The sequence below is a fragment of the Salvelinus alpinus genome, chromosome 23, assembly GCF_045679555.1.
Source record: "Salvelinus alpinus chromosome 23, SLU_Salpinus.1, whole genome shotgun sequence".
NCBI lineage: Eukaryota > Metazoa > Chordata > Actinopteri > Salmoniformes > Salmonidae > Salvelinus > Salvelinus alpinus.
Window position 1 is genome coordinate 2063327 of NC_092108.1, and position 23485 is coordinate 2086811.

General features: G+C 41.9%; 1 protein-coding gene across 3 annotated transcripts; it reads right to left on the bottom strand.

The window, feature by feature from the left end:
- Nucleotides 1–622: 622 nt before the first annotated feature.
- LOC139550050 (E3 ubiquitin-protein ligase RING2) lies at nt 623–22803 on the bottom strand. 3 transcript variants are annotated; one of them, XM_071360634.1, is made up of 8 exons: nt 22725–22803; nt 21020–21115; nt 18472–18632; nt 13826–14041; nt 13483–13582; nt 11507–11682; nt 10205–10394; nt 623–1049 (listed from the first exon to the last, which is right to left on the bottom strand). In XM_071360634.1, exons 2-8 carry the CDS (start codon nt 21104–21106, stop codon nt 948–950), a joined length of 1032 nt encoding a protein of 343 aa, XP_071216735.1. In that variant the 5' UTR covers nt 21107–21115; nt 22725–22803; the 3' UTR covers nt 623–947. The 3 variants fall into 3 exon arrangements, with proteins under 3 accessions (XP_071216735.1, XP_071216734.1, XP_071216733.1); XM_071360633.1 differs by having other exon boundaries at nt 11507–11685; XM_071360632.1 differs by having other exon boundaries at nt 11507–11712.
- Between the last annotated feature and the right edge of the window lie 682 nt (nt 22804–23485).

The window sequence follows — 23485 nt, forward strand, 5'->3', positions numbered from 1 at the left end:
CCTCAGTATTAGGACCTAAACACAGAGAGCAGGTAGAAGGCCCTATAACTACCACCTCAGTATTAGGACCTAAACACAGAGAGCAGGTAGAAGGCCCTATAACTACCACCTCAGTATTAGGACCTAAACACAGAGAGCTGGTAGAAGGCCCTATAACTACCACCTCAGTATTAGGACCTAAACACAGAGAGCTGGTAGAAGGCCCTGGAACTACCACCTCAGTATTAGGACCTAAACACAGAGAGCAGGTAGAAGGCCCTATAACTACCACCTCAGTATTAGGACCTAAACACAGAGAGCTGGTAGAAGGCCCTATAACTACCACCTCAGTATTAGGACCTAAACACAGAGAGCAGGTAGCAGGTAGACAGCCCTGGAGAGAGCGATGTAGATAGAGAGAGAACATACATGCTTATCTGACATGTAGAGTAAGAAATCATGACAAATCTATGGCATTTCTAGCAGCAGCGTTCAGTGCCCTCCTGAACGCCACCCTGGAATGGCAGTGACGTCTCGAGTAATGCTTACGATGAGGTTCTGCCTGGCTAGTGATCAGATACATTTATACATACCCCCTATACTAACTTGTTACCAACAAATTCACACCAGACAGAGAGAGATGTAGAGAGAGAGATGTAGAGAGAGATGTAGAGAGAGAGATGTAGAGAGAGAGATGTAGAGAGATGTAGAGAGAGAGATGTAGAGAGAGATGTAGAGAGAGAGAGAGAGATGTAGAGAGAGAGATGTAGAGAGAGTCCATTAGACACCTCGTCCTCCAGGCAGGTCTCATCCAGGGCTGTGTCCTAAAGGGCACCCTATTACCTATATAGTGCACTACTTTTGGCCAGAGCCCTACATAGGAAATAGGGTGCCCTAGGTGTACTCCAGGCGGTCTACCCCCCAGGTGTCCTCCAGGCGGTCTACCCCCCAGGTGTACTCCAGCTGGTCTACTTGTGCTCCTTGGTGGGGGCGAAGTGCAGCTCCATGGGCTTGTTCACCTTCCAGTACTTCTCACTGACAAGCTCCAGAGAGAAAGACCCGTTCAGCACCTAGAGGACAGATGATTGGTTGATGTTCATCGTCCTCAGGAGGACATTTTTCCCACAGTTCACAAGTTACAGATAGACAAGGTCTCCTCAGTGACAAGAGTGACATGAGATAACACTAGGGTAAAGGTCACCAGGAAATACTGATTGACATACTTGACCTTTTGCTACTTACTCTGACGTGGTTGTCCAACCCATCTACGTTAAGATGAATGCACTAAGTCTCATAGTAGTAATAGTGGTAGTAATAGTGATAGTAATAGTAATAGTGGTAGTAATAGTGGTAGTAATAGTGGTAGTAGTAGTAATAGTAGTAGGTAGTAATAGTGGTAGTGGTAGTAATAGTGGTAGTATTAGTGGTAGTAATAGTGGTAGTAATAGTGGTAGTAATAGTGGTAGTAATAGTGGTAGTAACAGTGGTAGTAGTAGTAATAGTGGTAGTAATAGTGGTAGTAATAGTGGTAGTAGTAGTAATAGTGGTAGTAATAGTGGTAGTAATAGTGGTAGTAATAGTGGTAGCAATAGTGGTAGTAGTAGTAATAGTGGTAGTAATAGTGGTAGTAATAGTGGTAGTAATAGTGGTAGTAATAGTGGTAGTAATAGTGGTAGTAATACTAGTGGTAGTAATACTAGTGGTAGTAATAGTGGTAGTAATAGTGGTAGTAATAGTGGTAGTGGTAGTAGTAGTAGTAATAGTGGTAGTGATAGTGGTAGTAATAGTAGTAGTAATAGTGGTGGTAGTAATAGTAGTAGTAGTAATAGTGGTAGTAGTAATAGTAGTAGTAGTAATAGTGGTAGTAATAGTGGTAGTAATAGTAGTAGTAATAGTGGTAGTAATAGTAGTAGTAATACTAGTGGTAGTAATAGTAGTAGTAGTAATAGTAGTAGTAGTAATAGTAGTAGTGATAGTGGTAGTAGTAATAGTAGTAGTAGTGATAGTGGTAGTAGTAATAGTAGTAGTAATAGTAGTAGTGATAGTGGTAGTAGTAATAGTAGTAGTAATAGTAGTAGTGATAGTGGTAGTAGTAATAGTAGTAGTGATAGTGGTAGTAATAGTGGTAGTAATAGTGGTAGTAACAGTGGTAGTAACAGTGGTAGTAATAGTAGTAGTAATACTAGTGGTAGTAATAGTGGTAGTAATAGTGGTAGTAATAGTGGTAGTAATAGTGGTAGTAATAGTGGTAGTAATAGTAGTAGTAATACTAGTGGTAGTAATAGTGGTAGTAATAGTAGTAGTAGTAATAGTGGTAGTAATAGTAGTAGTAATAGTAGTAGTAATTGTGGTAGTAATAGTGGTAGTAATAGTAGTAGTAATAGTGGTAGTAATAGTAGTAGTAATAGTGGTAGTAATAGTGGTAGTAATAGTGGTAGTAATAGTAGTAGTAATAGTAGTAGTAGTAATAGTGGTAGTAGTAGTAGTAATAGTGGTAGTAATAGTAGTAGTAATAGTGGTAGTAATAGTAGTAGTAATAGTGGTAGTAATAGTAGTAGTAATAGTGGTAGTAATAGTGGTAGTAATAGTGGTAGTAATAGTGGTAGTAATAATAGTGGTAGTGATAGTGGTAATAATAGTGGTAGTAATAATAGTGGTAGTGATAGTGGTAATAGTGGTAGAAATAGTGGTAATAGTGGTAGAAATAGTGGTAGTGATAGTGGTAGTAATAGTGGTAGTGATAGTGATAGTAATAGTGATAGTAATAATAGTGGTAGTGATAGTGGTAGTAATAGTGATAGTAGTAGTAGTAGTGATAGTAATAGTAGTAGTGATAGTGGTAGTAATAGTGGTAGTAGTGGTAGTGGTAGTAATAATAGTGGTAGTGATAGTGGTAATAGTGGTAGAAACAGTAGTAATAGTGGTAGTAATAGCGGTAGTGATAGTGGTAGTAATAGTGGTAGTGGTAGTAGTAGTAATAGTGGTAGTAATAGTGGTAGTAATAGTGGTAGTGGTAGTAGTAGTGGTAGTAGTAGTAGTGGAAGTAGTAATAGTGGTAGTAATAATAGTGGTAACAGTGGTAGAAATAGTGGTAGTAATAGTGGTAGTAATAGTGATAGTGGTAGTAATAGTGGTAGTAACAGTGGTAGTAACAGTGGTAGTAACAGTGGTAGTAATAGTGGTAGTAACAGTGGTAGTAATAGTGGTAGTAATAGTGGTAGTAACAGTGGTAGTGATAGTGGTAGTAACAGTGGTAGTGATAGTGGTAGTAACAGTGGTAGTGGTAGTAATAGTGGTAGTGGTAGTAATAGTGGTAGTAATAGTGGTAGCAATAGTGGTAGTAATAGTGGTAGTAATAGTGGTAGTAATAGTGGTAGTAATAGTAGTAGTAATAGTAGTAGTAATACTAGTGGTAGTAATAGTGGTAGTAATAGTAGTAGTAGTAATAGTGGTAGTAATAGTAGTAGTAATTGTGGTAGTAATAGTGGTAGTAATAGTAGTAGTAATAGTGGTAGTAATAGTAGTAGTAATAGTGGTAGTAATAGTAGTAGTAATAGTGGTAGTAATAGTGGTAGTAATAGTAGTAGTAATAGTAGTAGTAGTAATAGTGGTAGTAGTAGTAGTAATAGTGGTAGTAATAGTAGTAGTAATAGTGGTAGTAATAGTAGTAGTAATAGTGGTAGTAATAGTAGTAGTAATAGTGGTAGTAATAGTGGTAGTAATAGTGGTAGTAATAGTGGTAGTAATAATAGTGGTAGTGATAGTGGTAATAATAGTGGTAGTAATAATAGTGGTAGTGATAGTGGTAATAGTGGTAGAAATAGTGGTAATAGTGGTAGAAATAGTGGTAGTGATAGTGGTAGTAATAGTGGTAGTGATAGTGATAGTAATAGTGATAGTAATAATAGTGGTAGTGATAGTGGTAGTAATAGTGATAGTAGTAGTAGTAGTGATAGTAATAGTAGTAGTGATAGTGGTAGTAATAGTGGTAGTAGTGGTAGTGGTAGTAATAATAGTGGTAGTGATAGTGGTAATAGTGGTAGAAACAGTAGTAATAGTGGTAGTAATAGCGGTAGTGATAGTGGTAGTAATAGTGGTAGTGGTAGTAGTAGTAATAGTGGTAGTAATAGTGGTAGTGGTAGTAGTAGTGGTAGTAGTAGTAGTGGAAGTAGTAATAGTGGTAGTAATAATAGTGGTAACAGTGGTAGAAATAGTGGTAGTAATAGTGGTAGTAATAGTGATAGTGGTAGTAATAGTGGTAGTAATAGTGGTAGTAACAGTGGTAGTAACAGTGGTAGTAATAGTGGTAGTAACAGTGGTAGTAATAGTGGTAGTAATAGTGGTAGTAACAGTGGTAGTGATAGTGGTAGTAACAGTGGTAGTGATAGTGGTAGTAACAGTGGTAGTGGTAGTAATAGTGGTAGTGGTAGTAATAGTGGTAGTAATAGTGGTAGTAATAGTGATAGTGGTAGTAATAGTGGTAGTAACAGTGGTAGTAATAGTGGTAGTAACAGTGGTAGTAATAGTGGTAGTAACAGTGGTAGTAATAGTGGTAGTAATAGTGGTAGTAATAGTGGTAGTGGTAGTAATAGTAGTGATAGTGATAGTAATAGTGATAGTGGTAGTAATAGTGGTAGTGGTAGTAATAGTGGTAGTGGTAGTAATAGTGGTAGTAATAGTGATAGTGGTAGTAATAGTGGTAGTAACAGTGGTAGTAACAGTGGTAGTAACAGTGGTAGTAATAGTGGTAGTAATAGTGGTAGTAATAGTGGTAGTAATAGTGGTAGTGGTAGTAATAGTAGTGATAGTGGTAGTAGTAATAGTGGTAGTAATAGTGGTAGTAATAGTGGTAGTGATAGTGGTAGTAGTAATAGTGGTAGTAATAGTGGTAGTAATAGTGGTAGTGGTAGTAGTAGTGGTAGTGATAGTGGTAGTAATAGTGGTAGTAATAGTGGTAGTGATAGTGGTAGTAGTAATAGTGGTAGTAATAGTGGTAGTAATAGTGGTAGTAATAGTGGTAGTAATAGTGGTAGTAATAGTGGTAGTAATAGTGGTAGTAATAGTGGTAGTGATAGTGGTAGTAGTAATAGTGGTAGTAGTAGTGGTAGTAGTAGTAATAGTGGTAGTGGTAGTGATAGTGGTAGTGGAAGTAGTAATAGTGGTAGTAATAATAGTGGTAACAGTGGTAGAAATAGTGGTAGTAATAGTGATAGTGGTAGTGACAGTGGTAGTAACAGTGGTAGTAACAGTGGTAGTAACAGTGGTAGTAACAGTGGTAGTAACAGTGGTAGTAACAGTGGTAGTGATAGTGGTAGTAACAGTGGTAGTGGTAGTAATAGTGGTAGTAATAGTGGTAGTGGTAGTAATAGTGGTAGTAATAGTGGTAGTAATAGTGGTAGTAACAGTGGTAGTAATAGTGGTAGTAACAGTGGTAGTAATAGTGGTAGTGATAGTGGTAGTAATAGTGGTAGTAACAGTGGTAGTGATAGTAATAGTGGTAGTGGTAGTAATAGTGGTAGTAATAGTGGTAGTAGTAGTGGTAGTGGTAGTAATAGTGGTAGTAATAGTGGTAGTAATAGTGGTAGTGATAGTGGTAGTAACAGTGGTAGTGATAGTAATAGTGGTAGTAACAGTGGTAGTAATAGTGGTAGTGATAGTGGTAGTAATAGTGGTAGTAACAGTGGTAGTGATAGTAATAGTGGTAGTGGTAGTAATAGTGGTAGTAATAGTGGTAGTAACAGTAGTAGTAATAGTGGTAGTAACAGTGGTAGTAACAGTGGTAGTAACAGTGGTAGTGGTAGTAATAGTGGTAGTAATAGTGGTAGTGGTAGTAACAGTGGTAGTGGTAGTAACAGTGGTAGTGGTAGTAACAGTGGTAGTGGTAGTAACAGTGATAGTAATAGTGGTAGTAACAGTGGTAGTAACAGTGGTAGTAATAGCGGTAGTGGTAGTAATAGTGGTAGTGGTAGTAATAGTGGTAGTAATAGTGATAGTGGTAGTAATAGTGGTAGTAATAGTGATAGTAATAGTGATAGTAATAGTGGTAGTGATAGTAGTGGTAGTAATAGTGGTAGTAATAGTGGTAGTGATAGTAGTAGTAGTAATAGTGGTAGTAATAGTGGTAGTAATAGTGGCAGTGGTAGTAATAGTGATAGTGGTAGTGGTAGTAATAGTGGTAGTAATAGTGCTAGTGGTAGTAGTAATAGTGATAGTGATAGTGGTAGTAGTAATAGTGGTAGTAATAGTAATAGTGGTAGTAATAGTGATAGTAATAGTGGAAGTAATAGTGGTAGTGGTAGTAATAGTGATAGTAGTAATAGTGGTAGTGATAGTAGTAGTAGTGGTAGTAATAGTGGTAGTAATAGCGATAGTAATAGTGGTAGTAATAGTGGTAGTAATAGTGGTAGTGGTAGTAATAGTGGTAGTAGTAGTAATAGTGGTAGTGATAGTAATAGTGGTAGTAATAGTGGTAGTGGTAGTAATAGTGGTAGTGGTAGTAATAGTGGTAGTAATAGTGGTAGTAATAGCGATAGTAATAGTGATAGTAATAGTGGTAGTGGTAGTAATACTAATAGTAGTAATAGTGGTAGTAGTAGTGATAGTGGTAGTAATAGTGGTAGTAATAGTGGTAGTAATAGTGGTAGTGATAGTGGTAGTGATAGTGGTAGTGATAGTGGTAGTAATAGTGGTAGTGATAGTAGTGGTAGTAATAGTGGTAGTGATAGTAGTAGTAATAGTGGTAGTGATAGTAATAGTGGTAGTAATAGTGATAGTAATAGTGGTAGTAATAGTGATAGTGGTAGTAATAGTGGTAGTAATAGTGGTAGTGATAGTGGTAGTGATAGTGGTAGTAATAGTGGTAGTGATAGTAGTGGTAGTAATAGTGGTAGTGATAGTAGTAGTAATAGTGGTAGTGATAGTGGTAGTGATAGTGGTAGTGATAGTGGTAGTAATAGTGGTAGCGATAGTAGTGGTAGTAATAGTAGTAGTAATAGTGGTAGTGATAGTGATAGTAATAGTGGTAGTAATAGTGGTAGTAATAGTGGTAGTAATAGCGGTAGTAATAGCGGTAGTAATAGTGGTAGTGAAAGTGGCAGTGGTAGTAATAGTGGTAGTAATAGTGGTAGTGATAGTGGTAGTAATAGTGGTAGTGATAGTGGTAGTAATAGTAGTAGTAATAATAGTGGTAGTAATAGTGGTAGTGGTAGTAATAGTGGTAGTAGTAGTGGTAGTAATAGTAATAGTAGTAATAGTGGAAGTGATAGTAGTAGTAGTGGTAGTAATAGTGGTAGTAATAGTGGTAGTGATAGTAGTAGTAATAGTGGTAGTAATAGTGGTAGTAGTAGTAATAGTGGTAGTAGTAGTGATAGTGGTAGTAATAGTGGTAGTAACAGTGGTAGTAATAGTGGTAGTGATAGTGGTAGTGATAGTGGTAGTAATAGTGGTAGTGGTAGTGGTAGTAATAGTGGTAGTAGTAGTGGTAGTAGTAGTAATAGTGGTAGTAATATTGGTAGTAGTGGTAATAGTGGTAGTGGTAGTAATAGTGGTAGTAATAGTGATAGTGGTAGTAATAGTGATAGTAATAGTGATAGTGGTAGTAATAGTGGTAGTAATAGTGGTAGTAATAGTGGTAGTGATAGTAGTAGTAGTAATAGTGGTAGTAATAGTGGTAGTAATAGTGGTAGTAATAGTGGCAGTGATAGTGGTAGTAATAGTGGTAGTAATAGTAATAGTGATAGTGGTAGTAATAGTGGTAGTAATAGTAATAGTGATAGTGGTAGTAGTAATAGTGGTAGTAGTAATAGTGGTAGTAATAGTGGTAGTGATAGTGGTAGTAATAGTGGTAGTAATAGTGGTAGTAATAGTAATAGTGATAGTAGTAATAGTGGTAGTGATAGTAGTAGTAGTGGTAGTAATAGTGGTAGTGATAGTGGTAGTAATAGTGATAGTGGTAGTGATAGTAATAGTGGTAGTGATAGTAATAGTGGTAGTAATAGTGATAGTAATAGTGGTAGTAATAGTGGTAGTGGTAGTAATAGTGATAGTAGTAATAGTGGTAGTGATAGTGGTAGTAATAGTGATAGTAATAGTGATAGTAATAGTGGTAGTAGTAGTGGTAGTAATAGTGGTAGTAATAGTGGTAGTGATAGTGGTAGTGATAGTAGTGGTAGTAATAGTGGTAGTGATAGTAGTAGTAATAGTGGTAGTGATAGTGGTAGTAATAGTGGTAGTAATAGTGATAGTAATAGTGGTAGTAATAGTGATAGTGGTAGTAATAGTGGTAGTAATAGTGGTAGTGATAGTGGTAGTGGTAGTGATAGTAGTGGTAGTAATAGTGGTAGTGATAGTAGTAGTAATAGTGGTAGTGATAGTGGTAGTGATAGTGGTAGTGATAGTGGTAGTGATAGTGGTAGTGATAGTGCTAGTAATAGTGGTAGCGATAGTAGTGGTAGTAATAGTGGTAGTGATAGTAGTAGTAATAGTGGTAGTGATAGTGATAGTGGTAGTAATAGTGGTAGTAATAGTGGTAGTAATAGTAATAGTGGTAGTAATAGTGGTAGTAATAGCGGTAGTAATAGTGGTAGTGAAAGTGGCAGTGGTAGTAATAGTAGTAGTAATAGTGGTAGTAATAGTAGTAGTAATACTAGTGGTAGTAATAGTAGTAGTAGTAATAGTGGTAGTGATAGTAGTAGTAATAGTGGTAGTAATAGTGGTAGTGGTAGTGGTAGTAATAGTGGTAGTAATAGTGGTAGTAATAGTGGTAGTGGTAGTAATAGTAGTAATAGTGGTAGTAGTAGTGATAGTGGTAGTAATAGTGGTAGTAATAGTGGTAGTAATAGTAATAGTAGTAATAGTGGTAGTGATAGTAGTAATAGTGGTAGTAATAGTGGTAGTAATAGTGGTAGTAATAGTAATAGTAGTAATAGTGGTAGTGATAGTAGTAGTAGTGGTAGTAATAGTGGTAGTAATAGTGGTAGTAATAGTGGTAGTAATAGTGGTAGTGATAGTGGTAGTAACAGTGGTAGTAATAGTGGTAGTGATAGTAGTAGTGATAGTGGTAGTGGTAGTGATAGTAGTAGTAATAGTGGTAGTGGTAGTAATAGTGGTAGTAGTAGTGGTAGTAGTAGTGGTAGTGATAGTGGTAGTAATAGTGGTAGTGATAGTAGTAGTAATAGTGGTAGTGATAGTAATAGTGGTAGTGATAGTAATAGTAATAGTGGTAGTGGTAGTAATAGTGGTAGTAATAGTGGTAGTAATAGTGGTAGTAATAGTGGTAGTAATAGTGGTAGTGATAGTAATAGTGGTAGTGGTAGTGATAGTAATAGTGGTAGTAATAGTGGTAGTAATAGTGGTAGTGATAGTAGTAGTAATAGTGGTAGTGATAGTAATAGTGGTAGTGGTAGTAATAGTGGTAGTAATAGTGGTAGTGATAGTAGTAGTAATAGTAGTAGTAATAGTGGTAGTAATAGTGGTAGTAATAGTGGTAGTAATAGTGGTAGTGATAGTAGTAGTAATAGTGATAGTGGTAGTAATAGTGGTAGTAATAGTGGTAGTAATAGTGGTAGTCACTATAATAGTGGTAGTAATAGTGGTAGTAATAGTGGTAGTAATAGTGGTAGTAATAGTAGTAGTAATAGTGGTAGTAATAGTGGTAGTGATAGTGGTAGTGATAGTGGTAGTGATAGTGGTAGTAATAGTGGTAGTAATAGTGGTAGTGATAGTGGTAGTAATAGTGGTAGTAATACTAGTGGTAGTAATAGTGGTAGTAATAGTAGTAATAGTGGTAGTAATAGTAGTAATAGTGGTAGTAATAGTGGTAGTAATAGTAGTAGTAATAGTGGTAGTATTAGTGGTAGTAATAGTGGTAGTAATAGTGATAGTAATAGTAATAGTGGTAGTATTAGTGGTAGTAATAGTGGTAGTAATAGTGGTAGTGATAGTGGTAGTAATAGTGGTAGTAATAGTGATAGTAATAGTAATAGTGGTAGTAATAGTAGTAGTAATAGTAGTAGTAATAGTAATAGTGGTAGTATTAGTGGTAGTAATAGTGGTAGTAATAGTGGTAGTAATAGTGGTAGTAATAGTGGTAGTAATAGTGATAGTAATAGTAATAGTGGTAGTAATAGTGGTAGTAATAGTGGTGGAAGTAGCAGTAATAGCGGTAGTATTGTATTATTAGATGGTGTATTGTAGTAGTATTTGTAGTAATATATTGTATTATTACCGTGAACTGGCCGTTGGCTGTAGGGATATAAATGGTGTATTGTTTCTCGGAGGCAGCGTCTACATTGACGGGGCTGGCCTCTCCGTTCTTCCTCAGTTCCTCCAGGGCCAGACGCACAGCCAGGTACTTAGACAGGTGGTCGACTGTGGCGTTACCCGACGTCTTGATGTACCTGGGAACAAACTCAACACTACCACACACACACACACACACACACACACACACACACACACACACACACACACACACACACACACACACACACACACACACACACACACACACACACACACACACACACACACACACACACACACACACACACACACGTTACTTAATGTCTTCAGCCAGGGGCCTTGGACCAGAGACTTAGATAACAACACACGTATCCCCTCCCACACACACAAGCGTTAACCCCTCCCTCCCTCACGTTAACCCCTCCCTCCTCCCACACGTTATCCCCTCCCTCCCTCCCACACGTTATCCCCTCCCTCCCTCCCACACGTTATCCCCTCCCTCCCTCCCACACGTTATCCCCTCCCTCCCTCCCACACGTTAACCCCTCCCTCCCTCCCACACGTTAACCCCTCCCTCCCTCCCACACGTTAACCCCTCCCTCCCTCCCACACGTTAACCCCTCCCTCCCTCCCACACGTTAACCCCTCCCTCCCTCCCTCCCACACGTTATCCCCTCCCTCCCTCCCACACGTTATCCCCTCCCTCCCTCCCACACGTTATCCCCTCCCTCCCTCCCTCCCACACGTTATCCCCTCCCTCCCTCCCACACGTTAACCCCTCCCTCCCTCCCACACGTTATCCCCTCCCTCCCTCCCTCCCACACGTTATCCCCTCCCTCCCTCCCTCCCACACGTTATCCCCTCCCTCCCTCCCACACGTTAACCCCTCCCTCCCTCCCACACGTTAACCCCTCCCTCCCTCCCACACGTTAACCCCTCCCTCCCTCCCACACGTTATCCCCTCCCTCCCTCCCACACGTTAACCCCTCCCTCCCTCCCACACGTTAACCCCTCCCTCCCTCCCACACGTTAACCCCTCCCTCCCTCCCACACGTTATCCCCTCCCTCCCACACGTTAACCCCTCCCTCCCTCCCACACGTTAACCCCTCCCTCCCTCCCACACGTTAACCCCTCCCTCCCACACGTTAACCCCTCCCTCCCTCCCACACGTTAACCCCTCCCTCCCTCCCACACGTTAACCCCTCCCTCCCACACGTTAACCCCTCCCTCCCACACGTTAACCCCTCCCTCCCTCCCACACGTTAACCCCTCCCACAAAGCCACCTGGTCTGCACGGTGTCCTCCTTGTCCATGAGCGTAGGATGAGGACAAAACACCAGTTCTATCTCGCTGGCTCCGTCCACGGCCACGTCTCCTCCTCCTCCGTTCTCTGTAGCGTTGTCCATGTCCAGACCAGAGTCATCTGACGTCTTGGTACGCTTGATGCTTGGCCCCGCCTCCTGCTTTACATTTGTTGGGGGAAAGAGTCGCTGAGTCCAACCCAGGGGATAACATGTTACAGCAAGAAGACGGGAGAATGTTCCTGCTCTAATGTGTCCCTGCTCTAATGTGTTCCTGCTGTAATGTGTTCCTGCTGTAATGTGTCCCTGCTCTAATGTGTCCCTGCTCTAATGTGTCCCTGCTCTAATGTGTCCCTGCTCTAATGTGTCCCTGCTCTAATGTGTCCCTGCTCTAATGTGTTCCTGCTCTAATGTGTCCCTGCTCTAATGTGTCCCTGCTCTAATGTGTCCCTGCTCTAATGTGTCCCTGCTCTAATGTGTCCCTGCTCTAATGTGTCCCTGCTGTAATGTGTTCCTGCTCTAATGTGTTCCTGCTCTAATGTGTCCCTGCTGTAATGTGTTCCTGGTCTAATGTGTCCCTGCTCTAATGTGTCCCTGCTCTAATGTGTCCCTGCTCTAATGTGTTCCCGGTCTAATGTGTTCCCGGTCTAATGTGTTCCCGGTCTAATGTGTTCCCGGTCTAATGTGTTCCCGGTCTAATGTGTTCCCGCTCTAATGTGTTCCCGCTCTAATGTGTTCCTGCTCTAATGTGTCCCCGCTCTAATGTGTTCCCGCTCTAATGTGTCCCCGCTCTAATGTGTTCCCGGTCTAATGTGTCCCCGCTCTAATGTGTTCCCGGTCTAATGTGTTCCCGGTCTAATGTGTTCCCGCTCTAATGTGTTCCTGCTCTAATGTGTTCCTGGTCTAATGTGTTCCTGGTCTAATGTGTCCCTGCTGTAATGTGTTCCTGGTCTAATGTGTTCCTGCTCTAATGTGTTCCTGCTCTAATGTGTCCCTGCTGTAATGTGTTCCTGCTCTAATGTGTTCCTGCTCTAATGTGTTCCCGGTCTAAAGTGTTCCTGCTCTAATGTGTTCCTGCTCTAATGTGTTCCTGGTCTAATGTGTCCCCGCTCTAATGTGTTCCCGCTCTAATGTGTTCCCGGTCTAATGTGTTCCCGGTCTAATGTGTTCCCGGTCTAATGTGTTCCTGGTCTAATGTGTTCCTGCTCTCCCGGTCTAATGTGTCCCTGCTGTAATGTGTTCCTGGTCTAATGTGTTCCTGCTCTAATGTGTTCCTGCTCTAATGTGTCCCTGCTGTAATGTGTTCCTGCTCTAATGTGTTCCCGGTCTAAAGTGTTCCCGGTCTAATGTGTTCCTGCTCTAATGTGTCCCCGCTCTAATGTGTCCCCGCTCTAATGTGTTCCCGCTCTAATGTGTTCCCGCTCTAATGTGTTCCTGGTCTAATGTGTTCCTGGTCTAATGTGTTCCTGCTCTCCCGCTCTAATGTGTCCCCGCTCTAATGTGTTCCTGCTCTAATGTGTCCCTGGTCTAATGTGTCCCCGCTCTAATGTTCCTGCTAGTATTGATCTTTACTCAACAAAATGTATATTTATATGCATGCATTTATAGCCTCATAATAACATGGTACATTACATTGCACGCTACCCATCCCATGTCATACAGGTCTCGTACAGCCACATATATATCCTACCCTCACACATTATGTCAGTGACGTGCTGACACGGCTCAACTTTACTCATTGCCGTTTAGGTATTTGATAGACGTGATTAGGGGTGAGAAGAAAAAAAACAGCTCCTTTAATCAAAAGTCCCAGGCTCAAGAAGTCCTGGTTGGAGGATTCAGGATTTCCAGCTTTTTCCCCCCTCTTGACCGTGGGAATTTTCCAACCGGGATTTCTGATAAACCTGGGAATTTATCAAAATTTTGCAACCCTACGCGGGAATGAAGGTTTCCTTGTACCTGGTTAGAGTGGACGGAGGCGTTGCTGCAGTGGGAGGAGTCACCGTTGTCCTCCACCCCACTCCCGTTCTCCAGCTGGTGCTTCTTCCCTCGCTGCAGCCTGAAGGGAGGTGGGGACACCCAGTGGTGGGAGGAGGGAAGAGCAGAGAGGATTTCAATTCCATTGGATAAAGTAACATTCAATTAGACCATTGTTCTGGAAACATATTCTGTACCATAGGGTCAGTTTTTGTTGGTGAGGAGACACCTACATGGGAAATAGTGAGGAGCAGTACAGTCATGGTCTGTATATTGAGGCCTCCTTGATGCTGTGGGACAGGGGTTAAAGGTCAGGATACAGTACCTGTTCATGGCCTGTATCTTGAGGCCCTCCTCGATGCTGTGGGACAGGGCCTGCTGGTTGTTGTGTTTGGAGATGCGGGCCAGAACCCTCTCCTGGTGGGCCTCGTACTCATCTCTGCTGGGGTAGATCTTACTGATGAGGGCGTCAAAGTTAGGGTCCGGCCGCAGGGACCGCTTAGACACCAGCTTCTTCCTGCACGTAGGGCATTCCTTGTTGCTAGGGGGAACAGACCGAGTTAGACCGAGCTAGGTCCTTTTTAGCTGTCCTTCACCAGGCAGGTCAATAAAATAACTCATTCTTATTTACAATGAGAGCCTGACTCCCTCGTTACACAGGACATTAACCCTGTGGTGGTGACGACGTCCTGTGAAACTAAAGTTATCTGCAGTCAATCAGGACTTTGATTAAAAACACACAGACATGGTAATCAGTGTCTGAGACCAAACTAATAGATTAGTGTCAACAGTGGTCAAACTGAGGAGCATCGTGTGAACATGGGTAGGGTAGGCTACATAACAAGTCTTTATCAGAACCTTTACCCTGATCTGAATGCAATGATGATGCAGTCAGCACAAGACTAGTTAGAGGTAGGTAGGTTACTTTAGGTCAGGCTAGGAGAGGTTACTTTACGGTAGGTTACATAAGGGTAGGTTGGGTTACTTTAGGATGGGTAGGTTACTTTAGGGTAGGGTAGGTTACTTTAGGGTAGGTAAGGTTACTTTAGGGTAGGTTAGGGTTACTTTAGGGTAGGTTAGGGTTACTTTAGGGTAGGTTAGGGTTACTTTAGGATGGGTAGGTTAGGTTACTTTAGGATGGGTAGGTTAGGTTACTTTAGGTTAGGTTACTTTAGGGTAGGGTAGGTTACTTTAGGGTAGGTTACTTTAGGGTAGGGTAGGTTACTTTAGGGTAGGTAAGGTTACTTTAGGGTAGGTTAGGGTTACTTTAGGATGGGTAGGTTAGGGTTACTTTAGGATGGGTAGGTTAGGTTACTTTAGGATGGGTAGGTTACTTTAGGGTAGGTTAGGTTACTTTAGGGTAGGTTACTTTAGGGTAGGTTGGGTTACTTTAGGGTAGGTTAGGTGACTTTAGGGTAGGTTACTTTAGGGTAGGGTAGGTTACTTTAGGGTAGGTTACTTTAGGGTAGGGTAGGTTACTTTAGGGTAGGTTACTTTAGGGTAGGTTACTTTAGGGTAGGTTACTTTAGGGTAGGGTAGGTTACTTTAGGGTAGGTTACTTTAGGGTAGGGTAGGTGACTTTAGGGTAGGTTACTTTAGGGTAGGTTGTGTTACTTTAGGGTAGGTTACTTTAGGGTAGGTTAGGTTACTTGAGGGTAGGTTAGGTTACTTTAGGGTAGGTTGGGTTACTTTAGGGTAGGTTAGGTTACTTTAGGGTAGGTTAGGTGACTTTAGGATAGGTTAGGTGACTTTAGGGTAGGTTAGGTTACTTTAGGGTAGGTTACTTTAGGGTAGGTTAGGTTACTTTAGGGTAGATTACTTTAGGGTAGGTTACTTTAGGGTAGGTTACTTTAGGGTAGGTTGGGTTACTTTAGGGTAGGTTAGGTTATTTTAGGGTAGGTTAGGTTACTTTAGGGTAGGTGACTTTAGGGTAGGTGACTTTAGGGTAGGTGACTTTAGGGTAGGTGACTTTAGGGTAGGTGACTTTCGGGTAGGTTAGGTTACTTTTGGGTAGGTTAGGTGACTTTAGGGTAGGTTAGGTGACTTTAGGGTAGGTTAGGTGACTTTAGGGTAGGTTAGGTGACTTTAGGGTAGGTTAGGTGACTTTAGGGTAGGTGACTTTAGGGTAGGTGACTTTAGGGTAGGTTACTTTAGGGTAGGTGACTTTAGGGTAGGTGACTTTAGGGTAGGTTACTTTAGGGTAGGTTAGGTGACTTTAGGGTAGGTTAGGTGACTTTAGGGTAGGTTAGGTGACTTTAGGGTAGGTTAGGTGACTTTAGGGTAGGTTAGGTGACTTTAGGGTAGGTTAGGTTACTTTAGGGTAGGTGACTTTAGGGTAGGTGACTTTAGGGTAGGTGCCTTTAGGGTAGGTGCCTTTAGGGTAGGGTAGGTGACTTTAGGGTAGGTTAGGTGACTTTAGGGTAGGTAAGGTGACTTTAGGGTAGGTAAGGTGACTTTAGGGTAGGTAAGGTGACTTTAGGGTAGGTAAGGTTACTTTAGGGTAAGTAAGGTTACTTTAGGGTAGGGTGGGTTACTTTAGGGTAGGGTGGGTTACTTTAGGGTAGGTTAGGTTACTTTAGGGTAGGTGACTTTAGGGTAGGTGCCTTTAGGGTAGGGTAGGTGACTTTAGGGTAGGTTAGGTGACTTTAGGGTAGGTAAGGTGACTTTAGGGTAGGTAAGGTGACTTTAGGGTAGGTAAGGTGACTTTAGGGTAGGGTGGGTTACTTTAGGGTAGGGTGGGTTACTTTAGGGTAGGGTGGGTTACTTTAGGGTAGGGTGGGTTACTTTAGGGTAGGGTGGGTTACTTTAGGGTAGGGTGGGTGACTTTAGGGTAGGTTAGGTTACTTTAGGGTAGGTTAGGTTACTTTAGGGTAGGTTAGGTTACTTTAGGGTAGGTTAGGTGACTTTAGGTTAGGTGACTTTAGGGTAGGTTAGGTGACTTTAGGGTAGGTGACTTTAGGGTAGGTTAGGTTACTTTAGGGTAGGTTAGGTTACTTTAGGTTAGGTTAGGTTACTTTAGGGTAGGTTAGGTGACTTTAGGGTAGGTTAGGTGACTTTAGGGTAGGTAAGGTTACTTTAGGGTAGGTAAGGTTACTTTAGGGTAGGTTAGGTTACTTTAGGGTAGGTTAGGTGACTTTAGGGTAGGTAAGGTTACTTTAGGGTAGGTAAGGTTACTTTAGGGTAGGGTGGGTTACTTTAGGGTAGGGTGGGTTACTTTAGGGTAGGGTGGGTTACTTTAGGGTAGGTTGGGTTACTTTAGGGTAGGTTAGGTGACTTTAGGGTAGGTTAGGTGACTTTAGGGTAGGTAAGGTTACTTTAGGGTAGGTATGGTTACTTTAGGGTAGGTAGGGTTACTTTAGGGTAGGGTGGGTTACTTTAGGGTAGGTTGGGTTACTTTAGGGTAGGTTGGGTTACTTTAGGGTAGGTTAGGTTACTTTAGGGTAGGTTAGGTGACTTTAAGGTAGGTTAGGTGACTTTAAGGTAGGTTAGGTTACTTTAAGGTAGGTTAGGTTACTTTAGGGTAGGTTAGGTTACTTTAGGGTAGGTTAGGTTACTTTAGGGTAGGTTACTTTAGGGTAGGTTACTTTAGGGTAGGTTACTTTTAGGGTAGGTTACTTTAGGGTAGGTTACTTTAGGGTAGGTTACTTTAGGGTAGGTTACTTTAGGGTAGGTTACTTTAGGGTAGGTTACTTTAGGGTAGGTTAGGTTACTTTAGGGTAGGTTAGGTTACTTTAGGGTAGGTTAGGTTACTTTAGGGTAGGTTAGGTTACTTTAGGTTAGGTTACTTTAGGGTAGGGTAGGGGTACATACCCTGATCTGAGGTAGTGATGATGGGTAGGTGAGGTTACTTTAGGGTAGGTTACTTTAGGGTAGGTTAGGTTACTTTAGGGTAGGTTACTTTATGGTAGGGTAGGTTAGTTACTTTAGGGTAGGTAAGGTTAGGTTACTTTAGGGTAGGTAAGGTTACTTTAGGGTAGGGTAGGTTACTTTAGGGTAGGTTAGGTTACTTTAGGTAAGGGGGACATACCCTGATCTGAGGTGGTGATGATGGGTAGGGTAGGTTACTTTAGGGTAGGGTAGGGGAACATACCCTGATCTGAGGGCGGTGATGATGGGTAGGGTAGGTTACTTTAGGGTAGGTTAGGTTACTTTAGGGTAGGGGAACATACCCTGATCTGAGGGCGGTGATGATGGGTAGGTTAGGTTACTTTAGGGTAGATTAGGGTAGGGTAGATTACGGTAGGGTAGGTTACTTTAGGGTAGGGTAGGTTACTTTAGGGTAGGTTACTTTAGGGTAGGGGGACATACCCTGATCTGAGGTAGTGATGAGGGGTAGGTTAGGTTACTTTAGGGTAGATTACGGTAGGGTAAGTTACTTTAGGGTAGGGTAGGTTACTTTAGGGTAGGGTAGGTTACTTTAGGGTAGGTTACTTTAGGGTAGGGTAGGTTAGGGTAGGTTACTATAGGGTAGGTTATGTTACTTTAGGGTAGGGTAGGTTACTTTAGGGTATGGTAGGTTACTTTAGGGTAGGGTAGGTTACTTTAGGGTAGGTTACTATAGGGTAGGGTAGGTTACTTTAGGGTAGGTTACTATAGGGTTGGGTAGGGTGGGTTACTATAGGGTAGGGTACTATAGGGTAGGGTAGGGTAGATTAGGGTAGGTTACTATAGGGTAGGGTAGGTTACTATAGGGTAGGGTAGGTTACTTTAGGGTAGGTTACTATAGGGTTGGGTAGGGTGGGTTACTATAGGGTAGGGAAGGGAAGAGTAGGTTACTATAGGGTAGGGTACTATAGGGTAGGGTAGGGTAGATTAGGGTAGGTTACTATAGGGTAGGGTAGGTTACTATAGGGTAGGGTAGGTTAGGGTAGGGTAGATTAGGGTAGGTTACTATAGGGTAGGGTAGGTTACTATAGGGTAGGGTAGGGTAGGTTACTATAGGGTAGGTTACTATAGGGTAGGGGGACATACCCTGATCTGAGGGCGGTGATGATGCAGTCAGCACAGAAGCGATGCAGACATTCCTTGGTTGTCATGGTGTTCTTCAGCATGTCCAGACAGATGGGACACATCAGCTCACTGTGCAGGCTCCTGGGAGACACCGCGATCTCCAGCCCATCTGTGATGGCCTCCTACAGGGGACAAACAGATGGGACACATCAGCTCACTGTGCAGGCTCCTGGGAGAGACCGCGATCTCCAGCCCATCTGTGATGGCCTCCTGTACAGGGGGGGGTGGACACAAACAGATGAAAACATATGCCTAACTCTGGTCCTATATATTGTATACCCTATACAGCCCCAGTTTGAGGTCCTGAGCAGGTTTTCATCAATCTCTCTGTATTTTGCTCCGTTCATCTTTCCCTCGATCCTGACTAGTCTCCCAGTCCCTGCCGCTGAAAAACATCCCCACAGCATGATGCTGCCACCACCATGCTTCCCCGTAGGGATGGTACCAGGTTTCCTCCAGATGTGACACTTGGCAATCATGCCAAAGAGTTCAATCTTGGTTTCATCAAACCAGAGAATCTTGTTTCTCATGGTCAGAGTCCTTTAGGTGCCTTTTGGCAAACTCCAAGCGGGCAGTCATGTGCCTTTTACTGAGGAGTGGCTTCCTTCTGGCCAGTCTACCATAAAGACCTGATTGGTGGAGTGCTGCAGAGATGGTTGTCCTTCTGGAAGGTTCTCCCATCTCCAGAAGAACTCTGGAGCTCTGTCAGAGTCCCCATCGGGTTCTTGGTCACCTCCCTGACCAAGGCCCTTCTCCCCCGACTGCTCAGGTTGGCCGGGCGGCCAGCTCTAGGAAGAGTCTTGGTGGTTCCAAACTTCTTCCATTTAATAATGATGTGTTCTTGTGGACCTTTCAATGCTGCAGAATTTGTTTTGGTACCTTTCCCCAGATCTGTGCCTCGACACAATCCTGTCTCGAAGCTCTACGGAGAATTCCTTCGACCTCATGGCTTGGTTTTTGCTCCGACATGCACTGTCAACTGTGGGACCTTATATAGACAGGTGTGTGCCTTTCCAAATCATGTCCAATCAATTGAATTTACCACAGGTGAACTCCAATCAAGTTGTAGAAACATCTCAAGGATGATCAATGGAAACAGGATGCACCTGAGCTCAATTTCAAGTCTCATAGCAAAGGGTCTAAGGCATTTCTGTTTTTGTATTCAACAAAAATGTTTTTTTTTTTAAATAACTGTTTGTCATTCTGGGGTATTGTGTGTAGATTGATGAGGAAAATATTTGAATTAATCCATTTTAGAATAAGGCTGTAACGTAACAAACGTTTTATTTCACTAAAAAGACGATTCACACAGAAGTTCATGTTGGAAACAGTGAATATGACGCATTTAATGGGTCTCGGTTAACGTAAAGTCTTCAGATTTCAGAACTCTGTTTTACAAAGGAATCAATGAGGAGCCTTCCTGTAATATATGAACTGATTGGCTAGCCTATGCTGTGATCAATACCGTATATTATAAACTGGGTTGTTCGAGCTCTGAATGCTGATTGGCGGAAAACCATGGTATTTGAGACGGTATGACAAAACACTACGTTGGTAACCAGTTTATAATAGCAATAAAGCACCTCAGGGGTTTGTAGTTTATGGCCAATATACCACGGCTAAGGGCTGTATCCATGCACTCCGCGTTGTGTCCTAGTACAGCCCTTAGCCGTGGTATATTGGCCATATACCACACCTCCTCAGACCTTATAGCTTAAATAGAGCTGCTCCCCTCCTCACAGAAGTCCAATCCAAGGCCATTACTGTGCTTCCATTGTTGCTTCGCTACCACATCCACCATTATCTGCCTGCAATTAACACGCATTACCATTTCTCCCGACAGAAACAGAGGAGTGTTTCAGCCACTCAGAAAACAGCTGCCAAACTATGGTCAAATGTCATAGGAGGCACACTCTACGGGATCAGACGGCTCCGTCTCCACTCTTAGCCACAGAGAGGTGTTTGAACTAGGGCTAAGTCTAACGCAGCTAGTGATGGTGTTCAGAGAGGTGTTACAGTAAATGTGCTCCCCTACCTGCGGAGTCCTCTGTAGCTCAGAGACAGAGAGGTGTTTGAACTAGGGCTAAGTCTAACGCAGCTAGTGATGGTGTTCGGTGTCTGCAGCCATGTCAGGACATATACGAACCCTGATCTGTGAAACACTCAAATCTACGTAATAAAACTTTTAAAACTAAAAGTTAAAAGCAACCCTACCTGTGGAGTCCTCTGTAGCTCAGAGACAGAGAGGTGTTACAGTAAATGTGCTCCCCTACCTGTGGAGTCCTCTGTAGCTCAGAGACAGAGAGGTGTTACAGTAAATGTGCTCCCCTACCTGTGGAGTCCTCTGTAGCTCAGAGACAGAGAGGTGTTACAGTAAATGTGCTCCCCTACCTGTGGAGTCCTCTGTAGCTCAGAGACAGAGAGGTGTTACAGTAAATGTGCTCCCCTACCTGTGGAGTCCTCTGTAGCTCAGAGACAGAGAGGTGTTACAGTAAATGTGCTCCCCTACCTGTGGAGTCCTTTGTAGCTCATACAGACTGAGTTCCCATGTCTTACTGAGGGGTTGCACCCCATTCGTCTGCACTGCCTGCGTCATACTCCCAACCTGGAATAAAAAACATTAGCACCATTAAAATGGACCAAACACACAGCCATCTCTCACACACACAGTTTACTTTTGGTCAGCACCAAAGAATATATAGAGTTGATGTACCATTGGCTGAAAGCCATGGTATATCAGACCGTGTACCATGGGTATGACAAAACATTTAATTTTTTTACTGTTCTAGTTACGTTAGTAACCCGTTTATAACAGCAAAAACACACATCAGAGGTTTGTGGAACAGTTGAAGTCGGAAGTTTACATACACTTAGGTTGGAGAAATTAAAACTAGTTTTTCAACCATTCCGCACATTTCTTGTTAACAAACTATAGTTTTGGCAAGTCGGTTAGGACATCTACTTTGTGCATGACACAAGTAATTTTTTCCCAACTGTTTACAGACAGATTATTTCACTTATAATTCACTGTGTGACAAATCCAGAGAAGCAAGTTAGGTAGATCAATCCAATAGCTTGCTAGGTCGATGTTTTACTTTACCAGGTAAATTGACTGAGGACACATTGTCAGCAACGACCTGGGGAATAGTTACAGGGGAGAGGAAGGGGGATGAATGAGCCAATTGGAAGCTGGGGATGATTAGGTGGCCATGACGGTATCAGGGCCAGATTGGAAATTTAGCCAGGACAAAAAACGAATTCTGATTGGCAGTGCCTGGCTCCCAAGTTGGTGGGCATATGCCCTCCCAGGCCCATCAATGGCTGTGTCCCTCCCCCAGTCATGTGAAATCCATAGATTAGGGACTAATTCGTTTATTTCACTTGACTGATTTTCCTTATATGGACTGCAACTCAGTAAAATCTCTGAAATGGTTGCGTTTATATTTTTGTTCAGTATAGATAGCTAGGTTGATAAATCCGATACATCGCTAGGTAGATAAATGAATACTGTAGCTACATCATCAGGGAACAACTGGAAAACAGAAATAACCTCAACATGGTAATAGTTGTCAAATCAATCTGATGGTTTTTCAGGTTACTACCGTAGGATTCATGTTTTTGCCTCCAAAGCACATGAATTAGCTAGCTACCCTGAGTAACGTTACATTCATACCAATGTCAATGAATACTAAACCCTATTTTGGGAGGCAACTGTCAAACATTTTTTATATTTCCAGTTTCATGTCCCAGACATTGAAACGACACTACATTATTAACTAACGTTAGTAAGTATTAACACAGTATTAACAGAGCTAGCCAGTTGGCTTACACTCATTCGTCTTTGTGTATGATTCTGGCTGCGTGCTACAGATGTGCGCATACTGAATCGCCTGGATAAAATCTGCTTTTGCCTTTACATGCACAATTGTAATCGTATTTAGAAATAATGTGTATGTGCATAAAGATAAAACGCGTTATATGCATATCATTCTGCAATGTCACTGGGAAAAACAGAAAGAGAGGCTCGCTAGCTAGCTAGATTGCTAACGTTAGAGCTGTGACGAAGCCTCACGACCAATCAACGATGCACTAATATAGAAGCAATATATTCTTCAATGTACATTTAGACGGTCAAACCATGTTTTATCGTTACTGTATGAGTCTAGCTGAAAAACAATCAAATATTACCAAAACGTGTTTGTTTATGTACTTACGTGTTGTGGATACAGACGAACCAGACTAGTATTCTGCCAGCAGCACAAACATTGACGTCACTTTGTATGGTAATGAGGAATCATTCAAAATAAAAGCCCGCATTTCAAAACACATAAATGTGGATAACTATTTTCAAAATACATTACATTTTAATCAATGTCCATTTTTATTGTGCGTGTAAGCAAATGCAAGAAGGACTTTATGAAAACAATTACAAATATGTTTCTGAAGATTTTTTTTTTTTTAACCCCTATTGAAAAATACAATGTCCAGATTGATATGTTCACAACATTAGACTGCAGAGAAAAAAAACTTTTATTTTTATTTATTTTTTATTTCACCTTTATTTAGCCAGGTAGGCCAGTTGAGAACAAGTTCTGATGTCCAACTGCCACCTGGCCAAGATAAAGCAAATGTACATTTAGACGTCAAATAGAGGTAAAAGTGGGGTTGAAAAGACTCAGTGGGGTCTATAGCATCTATCAGTGGAGGCAGTTCATATAAATGGCTGGAATTGAGTCAGTGGAGTGGTATCCGACCGCAAGGCACTACAGAGGGTAGTGAGTACGGCCCAGTACATCACTGGGACCAAGCTTCCTGCCATCCAGGACCTCTATACCAGGCGGTGTCAGAGGAAGGCCCTAAAAATTGTTAAAGACTCCAGCCACCCTAATCATAGACTGTTCTCTCTGCTACTGCACGGCAAGCGGTACCGGAGCGTCAAGTCTAGGTCCAAAAGGCTTCTTAACAACTTCTACCC

Excerpts from the sequence above, each read along its gene's own strand:
- LOC139550050 (XM_071360632.1), bottom strand. The coding sequence starts at position 21,106 with ATGACGCAGGCAGTGCAGACGAATGGGGTGCAACCCCTCAGTAAGACA. Across the intron at positions 11,713-13,482 it reads CCTCCGTCCACTCTAACCAG|CGACTCTTTCCCCCAACAAA; the intron begins GTACAAGGAAAC and ends GGTTGGACTCAG. Across the intron at positions 10,395-11,506 it reads GAGGACACCGTGCAGACCAG|TGTTGAGTTTGTTCCCAGGT; the intron begins GTGGCTTTGTGG and ends TGTGTGTGGTAG.